We start from the raw sequence: 11829 nt of genomic DNA, 5'->3' as shown, positions 1-11829 counted from the left end.
AACTGCGCCAACAAATCGTGTTAAAGACTGGCTACAGTATCGCGACATGTCGTGAAAAGCATACATACCTGGGCGTTTTTAGTGTCTTGCTTGCAGCCCGCCTCGAGCAGAATCCGGGTCAATTTACGCCTACCCATGGCACAGGCGATGTGCAGAGCCGTGTCGCCGTTGAGGTTGATCCGTTCAAAGTCGCATTTGGCCGATAGAAGAATTCGGATGGCACCGGCGTGTCCGTAGCGGCACGCTGTATGAAGTGGGGTATCGCCGTACTACAGGGATGTAAGTAAAGCCGAATTGAGAATAAAGCAACTCAAAATACAAGCGAAAAACACTCACATTGTTTTGTACATCGGGATCGGCTCCGGCTAGGAGTATTTCCCGACAGCTTTGATTGTGCCCATTCTGGGCCGCCAGATGTAGCGCCGAAAATCCACCAGAGTTGCGGGTTCCGAGAAGGGCACTGTGCAGCGCCCCTTTCGTATCTTGTAGCACATTTTTGATTTTGCTGGAGTCTTTGATTAGATCGATCGACAGCTTAGTACCTCCAACGCCCGTGTGGTTGCTGGCACTAATCGGTTTGTGCACTTTGGGCAAGGAACATAAGATTTTTACACAGCGGCTGTAACCCTTCCAGGAGGCCTCGTGCAGTGGCGTATTGCCATGCTGAAAAGTGAAATAATTGGTTTGGTTCAAATAGAGGTAACATTTGCAGATGTGTAAAATTTAGGACAGTAATCTTAATGATAGGGACCTTTACCATGGTGTCACTATCGATACAAAATGATAACCCATGCATTCCCAGTCTATTAATTTTATAAATATAATTTGTAACTCAATTTAACAGCTCACCAGTAATTCCTTCGCATTTCGGTCGGCTCCAGTAGCCAACAGTGCTTCCACCGCCACCTCGTCGCCATTCGATGCCGCCTCGTGCAAGGGTGAGCGATTCGTGTTTTCCTGGACGGTGGACGTGATTGAACGAAATTGGAAGAAAAGAGAGAAAAAAAGGTATTAAAATAAAGTAAAATATGAATCACGCGTCGCCTAAGTAAGACATCGTCGTGTCAATGTGGGTTTTAATGTTGGCACATGAAAAATGTTTTCATTACCTTTTCGAGAAGCAACAATAGACATCGTGAATGATCGCGTCATTGGACAGACATGGTATGAAGTAAATTGATACTTCATACCATAATATAAGTAATTACATATTGTTGAAGTAAGGCAAGGAAAATCATAAACTAATACATTATTTAATGGCTTGTCAGGTATGATGTTTTAATTAACCTTCATTATCAGTTCACACTATAGCGGATATCATGTGATATCGCGTATCTTGAAATCAGAATCAATACATCTAGTTTTCACAGCAAATTTGTTGTATGACATTTGATATCAAGATTGGTGATATCACATGATATCCGCTAAATTCTGAAATATAATGTATTTCATATGAGCATCCGCTTGAACACAGTTGTCATCATGGGCGTAGCCAGAATTTCAAATAGGGGGGGAGGGGGGGGGGGGGCACGCTCTTCAAAATTTTAGAAGTAAAAAAATGGTTGACTAAGGTCGCTTTTTACGCGGTTGTTTTTACGCGGATTTTTTACGCAGCTTTTTTCACGTGGATTCCGGAATTTACGCGGTTTTTTACGCGGATTTCGAAATTTACGCGTTTTTTACGCGGATTCCGGAATTTACGCGGCACGTATCCCCCGCGTAAAAAGCGACATTAGTGTGTTTTGAAAAATAGAAATAAATACTAGTCTTTAGTGATTGTTGCATCAAGGCAACCAGTGAAAAGTTGTCCTTGACATCAGAGTGGAAAATTTGATAATTCTTTGTCCAACCTCGAGTATAAATTTATGTTCTTTACTAAAAGCTCTTAAGTTCATTTAAACCTTTGGACATATTATTTTGGCGACGAGGATCTCACTCTCCACGAACATGGCAAAAGATAGAGTTGATCAGCAGCCGCAACCGGGAATTCAAGATATGATTCACAAGATGGCCCAAATTTTACAGCGGATAGCGGTCCAGCATCGTCAGTATCAAACCCCGGAGCAGATTTTGGAGTCCCTCTTTTTGAACATCATCGAGTTTGTCTTCGATGAAGAAAACGGAGACGTTGTTGTTTAACCGCTACCAGGACCTCTTTGAGAACGATGCAAGCCAGCTGAATGATGCGGCGAAGGTGCGTTTACTTCTCCGAAAGCTGGACACCCATTTGCACAGCCGCTATCTCAACTACATCTGTCAAAGCTTCCCAAGGACGTGAAGATTGAAGACACAGTCAAGATTCTCAATAAAGTCCTCGGGCATCAAACGTCAAACGTTCCGGAAGCGATTCATGTGTCTTTTCACGATTGTTGTTGACCATCAGCCGATTAACACTCAGCAAGCAGAGAGCACTCAACCGCTGTTCAAATATTGTTGACCTCAGCCAGATTTTCATCCGACGTAATGCGCTGAACGAGCGTTCAATCGTGCATGTTTCCATGGTAGAGCAAGTGCAATTTTAACTGCTTTCTCAATCGCAGGGAAGAAAGAACGGGCTTTAGCTTGCAGGTTTATAAGATCCAACTCTTCCAAGTTCTTACGGCCTGCTCTCATACTGCTGCAATGTTTATACAAAACTTCCACCTCAAAACAAAATTGTCAACTTCATAAAAAATTACGAAATTTTCGGTTTTGCGCTTGAACTCTTCCAACGACATGCGTATTACGTTAGCAGGATGTAGCAAGGACAAGGCGTAGACAGAAGCACTATATTCATCGAACCGTGTTTGCAGTGAGGTTACAAGAGAATCAAGGTAAGGAATTGTCACAGCTCGGTTCCAATACTCCAAGCTAGTTGATGCAGGCGGATTTGCCCGGTACTTTTGCCACTGCAATATCCTTGGTGGATCAACTGAAAAACCTGTGCAATTCCACGCAACATAGCGCAAGCATTTCAATCAATTATTTTTGATCTGGCTGATACTTTACACAGATGTTTCTATGGGCTAAAGATGTCGTTTTGTGCTATTAGAATTATTGAAAACAAAATTCTGCACCAATGTCAACATTTAGGGGGAGGGGCAACGCCCCCCCTGCCCCCTCTGGCTACGCCTATGGTTGTCATGTGGGCGACAAAGGGTATAAAACCCATTATTTTTGCCTAAGGTAATGAATGATATTTATTTTACATAGATGTATTTCTAGGTGCATATTTTCAAAGGCGGTTACAAACAGTCAACCAGTACTAGTTGGCATACAATAGACTCCAGTGTGGTCCAGGGCAACTCCTATCCCCACTTTCACGTGTGGTACCGACAAGGATACGAGTAACCAGATCTAGAAGATCGGTGTACCGACAGGAACTTGATCGTATGCTGACACGGAAAGGGGAGCTGTTCACTTTGGAGGGCAGCTTGCCTGATCGTCTGTTCCCCATGCCAGGGCAGGCTCAAGCAGCGACTGATCCCGAGCGAACAGCTGAACGATGAAATGCAGTGTCCCACCGGTTAGACCCAAGACGGCAGCTCCGACGCGAGAATAGTCATCGCGGCCCTACCAAGGCAGTAAGTGCCCTTACAACGAACAATCCAGAATTATACGGATTGGAACAATCAGTATAAACTCAGGCGAACGAAAAGATACAATGATTGGAAAGTCGTACTTGGAACAGTAATGGAAGTCGCAGCCATCCTGCCGAAGAGGATTAAACATGAGTTCCGAGCAGTAGATCCCATCGCCGGAACGACTTTTGAACACCACACCTACTTCATTTGTACGATTTTGTCATACTAGGTAAACTTATCAAGCGGGTCATTAGGTGGAGACCCATCAATGCGACGAACGATAAACCCGACGACGTGTAGAAGAGTGCCCAAAATATGATATAAAGATCCTCATCAGAGACGCAAACATGTAGGTTGGACGGGAGCAGTTCTTCCGTCCTGTTATCGGCTGACAAAATCTTCATTCTATCAGTAATATAAAAAGGCCTGCGGTTGGTGAACTTCGCCACAACCAGAGGTATGGTAATCTGTAGCACATACTTCGGACAAAAGTATGGGAACGCACATAGCAACACCCTTTTGGCGAACGTCGACTCAGATCAGCATCTCGTGGTAGGAACGATTTTGCGCCCGGCTGACCAACGTAAGTCGAGTATTTCGAAGAAGATGCGGTTGATACGCTTGGCTAATGGACTTGCTGCTGGATCTAGTCGGAAAATTGATGATCGGATTAGTGAACCTGAACGAACAGTGGATGTACATCCGCGATATGGTCAGTAATACTGGATTGGACTGTGCCAATCTCTGTCTTGTGCAACCAATTGTGTACCAATTTTGTTTTACTACACTTCTTCCTTGTGCTGTGTTTCTGCCGCTCGCAGAAAAATAATACACTTGCTGCTTTAAACATAGTTAAGCTAAACAAGAGTGGTAAATCACTTTAGTGAGAATACACAGCCGTACGCACTGCTGAGATAAATTCGAAGAGCAATCATGCGTAAAGGGCGGCTGGATTTTCAGTTTCGAGATGCAAAGCAAACAAAGCAATCTACTTTCCTGCCTAGCTGCTCCCCTCATTTGATATAAGCTCAAAAGGAACACAGTAGTTGTCCTTGCTGCATTCCGCTAACACAACACGCATGTCGTTGTAAGAGTTCAAGCGCAAAACCGAAAATTTCGTAATTTTTTATGAAGTTGACAATTTTGTTGGAGAGGTGGAAGTTTTGTATTAACATTGCAGCAGTATGAGAGCAGACCGTAAGAACTTGGAAGAGTTGGATCTTATAGACCTGCTAGCTAAAGCCCGTTCTTTCTTCCCTGCGACTGAGGAAGCAGTTAAAATTGCACTTGCTCTACCATGGAAACATGCACGATTGAACGCTTGTTCAGCACATCACGTCGGGTGAAAACCTGGCTGAGGTCAACAATATTTGAACAGCGGTTGAGTGCTCTCTGCTTGCTGAGTGTTAATCGGCAGATGGTCAACAACAATCATGAAAAGACACATGAACCGCTTCCGGAACGTTTGTCGTTTGATGCCCGAAGATTTTATTGAGAATCTTGACTGTGTCTTCAATCTTCAAGTCCTTGGGAAGCTTTGACAGGATGTAGTTGAAATAGCGGATATGCGAATGGGTGTCCAGCTTCCGGAGAAGTAAACGTACCTTCAGCTGGCCTGCATCGTTCTCGAAGAGGTCCTGGTAGCGGTTAAACAACAACGTCCGAACGTAACTCCGTTTTCTTCGTCGAAGACAAACTCGGTGATGTTCGATCAGAGGGACTCCAAAACCTGCTCCGGGGTTTGATACTGACACTGCTGCTGCTGGGCCGCCATCTATTGTAAAAGTTGGGCCATCTTGAGAATCATATCTTGAATTCCCGGTTGCGGCTACTGATCAACTCTATTTTCTGCATGTTCGTGGATTCTTGAGATCCTCGTCTCAAAATAATATGTCCAAAGGTTTTAATGAACTTAAGAGTTTTCACTAAAAAAGATCTATTTATATTCGAGATTGGACAAAGAATAATCAAATTTTCCTCTCTGATGTCAAAGACAACTTCTCACTGGTTGCCTTGATGTAACAATCACTAAACACTAGTATTTATTTCTATTTTTCAAAATACCATTTTTTTACTTCTAAAATTTTGAAGAGCTTACCCCCCCCTCCCCCTATTTGAAATTCTGGCTACGCCCATGAGACATTGTATATGGAAGCAAAAAAATTGTGCATAGAAGTAGCTTGCTTTGAAAAATTATAGCGAGCTCAATTTTAATCCAAAATGGGGATATCTATGAAGCAGTCGATGAATTTGCGTACCTTGGTACTCTCATGCAATGTGACAACGAGGCGAAGTGAAGAGACGGATAATTACCGTGAACAAAACCTTATACGGTTTACGTAGCCAAGTGACGTCAAAATTTTTCCGACTTCGGTGTTGTTTTCGCAGTGAAAGATATTCTTCTACATGCTAGTGATTCTCTGAGGTGAAACTACAAGCCTGGTCATTATCAAGGCATAAAACTTGTCAATTCTGCTTATAAGATTCTCTCTCGCACCCTGTTTCGTAGACTAAGGTCGTTGTTCCTGCCTCCGTTGGAGAGTGCCAGTGCGGTTTCTGGGAAAGGGAATCTTCAACGGAGCAAATGTTCACCTTGTGTCAAATCCTTGACAAGTTCTGAGTAAACTTGCCAGTAATCTCGCAGACTTATTATTAGTGAGTTAAGGCAGATTTTGCTTAAACATAACAGTACTGCCTTAGAGGGTGCAGTACGGAGAGCTGATGTGCGAAGAAGCAGTGCTATTATCTCAAAATCTTTACGATTTGTGAATGATATTGATATCGTCGGTATTCACCGAAGAGCAGTGGAAAAGGCATTCGAGCTTTTTAGGAGGAGGCAGCGAACTTAACATCATTGGATTTCTACCAAAGCGAAGTCCATGGTGGCTAAAAAGCGTGGAAGTTCGTTAAGTCTTGGTACTGAGATTGTATAAATGGGGGTATCTATGAAGCAGTCGATGAATTTGCGTACCTTGGTACTCTCATGTAATGTGACAACGCTGCGAGGTGGAGAGAAAGATAATTACCGTGAACAAAACCTTATACGGTTTACGTAGCCAAGTGACGTCGGTTCGAGTCCCGGCTCGGGAGAGTCAGTAGGATCGTAGCGCTAGCCCCGCAATTGTCCTGTACACTAAAACAGTTGACTGCGAAGTCTGTGTAAAATAAACAGAAAAGTCCGATTCGTTCCGAATCGTAATGCAGCACCAAGGTTTTGCTTACACATTTTCTAACTAAAAAAGTAATACAGAATCTATAATACGGAATTACAGAATTTTGCCAAAAATACAGATTTGTTTTTGGAATCAATTTCAAATGTTGAATTCGATTCAACGATTTTCAAACTTTTTTAAAAAAACTGACGAAAAAAAAATCAACACATCAACGATGCAGAAGGAGAGTAATGTGGCTTAATTAATTAATTTCGTACGCTAAAACACCGGGACCGGAAGATTCATTGAAACAGATGACTTAACTTGGTATGAGTTGTTGGACACCATCTGGCGGAATGTTTTCGTTACTAAAAGTCTTTGAGAGAAATGTTTCAATTTTTCCACATTCTTCGGCTTGTGTAGAACGTATATTTTCAATATATAATCGGAACAAGTCTAAGGCCAACAACCGTATGGCCCCTAAGCTAATGAGCTCGAAGCTTAAAGCTACGTTACAGACCTACACCCAACGCAAACGGGGAACATTTTATTACTTTAGGGCAATTTTTTATTACTTATTGTGTCTTATGACTGCGCATTATACATAAAGAGTAACAAGCAAAAAGTGATAAAAATTATGACGGGCCCACGCTTGTATGTGTTTCTGGAGGAAAGCATACAGCCAAGCACCGCAATGCATGTGTTAGCAAGACTTCACTCGCTGCATTTGTATTGATGCAACGATCAGGTTCATTTTTGTCCCCTTCATCCACACATAATCAGAATCTCAACCGTCAACCTCAAATATCTAATTAGAAACACTTTCGTTTCGTCCCCCAGTGTTTACTTGAAATGGAAATATGTAATACTGTCTGACCAGAGTTGCCGAAGTTGCGAATATTGTCAGGATAGGCACGAGTATTATATTTTCAAACAGGTGCAAATAAGTTTCCATGAACCAATGAGTATGTGTTTTAGATATCTTGCAGGAAAGTGAATGTTTTTGTTTTTTTTTTGTTTTTCTCTAACGCAGTTTACAGATCGTGATGTCATTTCAAGACGCATTTCAAGTCTTTGAAATCATCAACTTTTGCATACTCTATGACGGGAAAAATGGTGCTTGGCAGCTCTTGTCATATTTTTTCTCTTCTCCGTATGCGAACTAATACATGCACACCGAATGAATCGGAGATTGAAGAAACTAGTAACATGTGCAACACATGCGACGGTGTGTGTGTTTTTTTTTTGCTTGAGATGGAAAGGGAGCAGTTTTCGACAGAAAAAATCTTGCATGTGGTTGAAACGACCATTATTAGATAGTCGTACTCCCGTAACACGTGCTAAATATATGGCAGTATGTGTTGTTACTTGACTGGGGAAGAATTTTATTGCCTTTTAAGTAATAGGTTTGTTACCCAAAAGGCAATTTTGCGCTATTGCTTCTAAAGTAATAAGGAAAAGTTTTGCGTGTAGGGGGAGCTACTAATATTAAATTAACGAAAACATTAGAAGTTAAATTTGACAAAAACATGTATAACCAACACCTAGAGAAAAATAAATAATATCGTGTGCAGTTATTACGTTTGATTATCACCAAATTATAAGTTTGGAACGAAGAAAAATAATATATATATATATATATATATATATATATATATATATATATATATATATATATATATATATATATATATATATATATATATATATATATATATATATATATATATATATATATATATATATATATATTCTGCAAGGAAAAATTTAAAATACATTTTAAACAAGCTTTTTTTTGTCATTTCGTTTAAACCTTAGACTTTTATTCCATTAAACTATGAAGGTTAATCATAATATCATTAATTTGTAACCAACAAAAATAAAACGATTATTATCATTTTGCCAAATTCACGGTGAATTTTTTTAATGTAGGCATAGGAAGAGTTGCACATTTTCTAGATCAAAGTTTTGAGCAACTGAAACTTTTATTGCACTTATTGTGAATAAAATGCCTATATTCTAAAATCAAGGTATTTTCGCATTCAAACTGTGTTAAATTCGAATGAGCTATAAAACAATTTTGGGATTGTGTTCGTATAGGTGTCTTTTAAATTATATTAACCTAAGAGCTATCGTTTCTTAGAAAAATACGTTAACATTCGAAAACAAAAAGCTTTTCAACAAATAATGGCTTACATAACCAACGGGATTAAGCCGATTAAGACGACATCCACGCATGGCAGATAACGCGTCTCACGATTACGTTGATAAGTTTACATCGCAATACCGAGATGTCGTGAATGAAATTTTGTGTTGAAGAGATGAATCTAAACACTACACTAACACCTAGATAGTCAAAATACGATCGAAATGAGCAGGCTTAGCCTGCGTAATACACACAAGAAGAAAAAAAACTTTTCCCAAATATTCAACCCAGAGCAGTCACCACATCTATTGCTTATTGTACAGATAAATATCCAGTCCATGTACTAATAGTTCCAAACTGACATTAAACCTAGTTGCAGAGCAATGTTGCGACCACCAACTACGAATGACTTGTTCACTTGGCCTGCTGCTTCATGCTGCTAGATCAAAGGGAAACTCTCTAATCATATCAACGCTAGATGATTTGTTATCCAATGTCAGCTACTGCCTGTGGGTTAATGGGCCTTAAACATTTTTACCGACATCACCCGAAGGAAATGCTGCACCAGAAACCTAACGTCCTATAATAAATGCAGTTACATTAGCATAAAGTCGACAGTCATTTGCCATGTTGGAACCTACCACTGACTGTGCTGTGCTGTGTCTTTTGCCGACATAACATAGGACTTTAAAAAAGAAGAATCACCAGTGGTTTACCTTCATTTATCTACACTGACACTTACACAGCTGGCTTAATTGCTTTGGATGTACGGTTTAGTCTCTTGGAAAAATGTTAATTTTTTGAGCATAGATGCAAGATGATCTGGTCCTTATCTATTTACGTTATACCTCTAGTACCTGGTGCAAGTTGTATGATTTATCAGGTAGTAACGCTGCAAAGCTTGATCATAGCCGGTGCTTTTGAACGGTTGGAAGATCGAGCAAGCTATAAGACAAAAGATCGCGAATGCGATGTCAGCGAAAAATTCTCACCGTCCAATTATACCTTACCTTACCGTCAGCAACTTTCCAGCGACTCTCATTAGCACCTGCTCTATTGGAATGTTTGTATGAACAGACTTTACTAACAACAAGGTAACATTAAAAAACGATTTTGTATGATAATCCCATAAAATCCCTAACGAAATTTGTTTTGATCTCCATATTGTAAGAATTTGCGCTTAATAATTGGATTTGTAATCAACACACGTAAAGTTGGAAGATAGTTAGTAGAGCAAACCATTAGTACTCTCCTAGCCTCAAATTAATGATTGAAATAGTTGCAAATTGCAACTTGCAATGCTATTTCCTTTCGTTTTTTTTCGCGTATTGTGATTACTAAATATATTTGTAAGAAAAAACCGAAGATGAAGTTATTCGGATGAGTGCTCTTCTGGCTATTGTTGGGTATCTTCCTCTGCGTGGTAGTCGAGTTTGGTGATTTGAAGCAGGATGGTTATTCATAGTTAAGCGTGGGAAATCTAATCCTCATAAGCATACATTTTTGTCCTGAATTAGGGAATGACATTAAGTCGTAACTGAACGTTGAAAGTCTCGTATGCATTCTCATTCGTATACAGGCAAATGTGGTTTGAGTTGCGAGTTCCAGGTTGACACTAAGTGTAATTAAAAACAGCGATAAATCCACTTTGCTACTTTCCAATTATTTCAATTTTAGTAAACCGTAAAACCATTGTTGCTTCCACGTCTCACTGGGCTTGTGGAAGCTTGTTTGAAGTCGATCTTGAGCCTTCTGCCACTTACACCATATTTATCTCGCCATACGAAGTCCAATAAAAAGTTCAATTCTCACAATAGCACAGACCCTGGAAGCAAGCAGCACCTCTTTGTTGGAATACAATTGTAGGGTAAGGAAGCAGGGTAAAAGGAAGCGGATCAAAAACGTAGAGTGAGAATGAAATTCCGAAGTGTGTACACCCGTGGAAAGCGGTAAAGATAAACTAAACTATAAACAAACAAACCTGTCTTTCACTAAGAGCCTCCGGATAGGCTGATGGACTGGCTTCTAGCAAGTTGAGGAGCAACTTCTTTACGGGCTCTTATGTTGCTCCATCTTCCCGTACTATACATAATCCTATTGCACGGTATCGAGTATAAATTGTCCAGCCTCATCAGCTAGGCACCTGCGCTAGTCGTTGCTATACTGTCGTGTTCCATAAAGCGGAAAAAGTATTGCGAAGATAATTGTTATATCCATTGGAACATTTTTTTTCTTCATCTATAATTTATTTGACACGGCACAAATACAATTTGATGTTTAACGGCGCCAATTATATCTGGTAGCTTACTTTCTAAAGTATCTTAATAACTAAAAGCAAATTTTTTATCCTCGCTGCCGACTACAAGCTGAAACTAAATCTAACTTAAAGCTAGAATGTTTTGCATTAAAAGCACTGATTTGTTGTTTGATGGTTTTCTATCGCCATAGGTAAGCAGCCTATTGAATATGTTCCGCTGCTGGGCCAAGATATTACGGACTGGCATATTGGGTTGTCTCCCTCGGGACCTGAGAGTATCGTGCGGGTCTAGTTGCTGTTTCCGGATCCGGGGTCTTAACGTGTTCTTGTCGTTTGGTTGGATGTAGGCGGAAGGGAATAGGATTAAACTGGGGCGTGGATGGATTTCAGGAAAACGTATATAAGGGACATGTAGGATAGGTCACGGCTCGCCAAGACATCACGAACAGGAACAGCCGGCTGCCTACTTTCGGCCTGCAGGGAAGCTATTAATTTAGACCTGGCGTCACGGTGTACAGGGCATGACTAAACCACATGCTCTATGTCGTGATAACCTTCACCACAGGCACAGATACCACTTTCCCCGAGCCCAACACGACGGAGATGCGCGTCAAATCTATAGTGATTGGACATAAGCCGAGACATCACGCAAATGAAATCCCGACCTACATCCAACCCCTTGAACCACGGGTTCGTCGACACCTTGGGGAT

At 40.7% G+C, this 11829-nt stretch overlaps 2 protein-coding genes across 3 annotated transcripts in view; one reads left to right on the top strand and one right to left on the bottom strand.

Annotated features, from left to right (window-relative positions):
• Nucleotides 1-11829, top strand: part of LOC129725212 (nuclear inhibitor of protein phosphatase 1) — a 489093-nt gene that overhangs the window by 142454 nt on the left and 334810 nt on the right. The gene's annotated exons all lie outside the window — the stretch shown is intronic.
• The window catches only part of LOC129725199 (uncharacterized), a 53578-nt gene that overhangs the window by 4166 nt on the left and 37583 nt on the right, over nucleotides 1-11829 (bottom strand). For both annotated transcript variants that reach the window (XM_055680729.1, XM_055680730.1), the window contains 3 exons: nucleotides 850-957; nucleotides 337-663; nucleotides 69-269 (listed from right to left, as the gene is read on the bottom strand). In XM_055680729.1, the coding sequence (XP_055536704.1) occupies nucleotides 69-269; nucleotides 337-663; nucleotides 850-957 (636 nt within the window). The remainder of the gene's footprint in view (nucleotides 1-68; nucleotides 270-336; nucleotides 664-849; nucleotides 958-11829) is intronic.

Source organism: Wyeomyia smithii, chromosome 2 (genome assembly GCF_029784165.1).
Source record: "Wyeomyia smithii strain HCP4-BCI-WySm-NY-G18 chromosome 2, ASM2978416v1, whole genome shotgun sequence".
Lineage (NCBI taxonomy): Eukaryota > Metazoa > Arthropoda > Insecta > Diptera > Culicidae > Wyeomyia > Wyeomyia smithii.
Note: the sequence above shows the minus strand (reverse complement) of the source record. Positions and strands in the feature narration are given on the sequence as shown.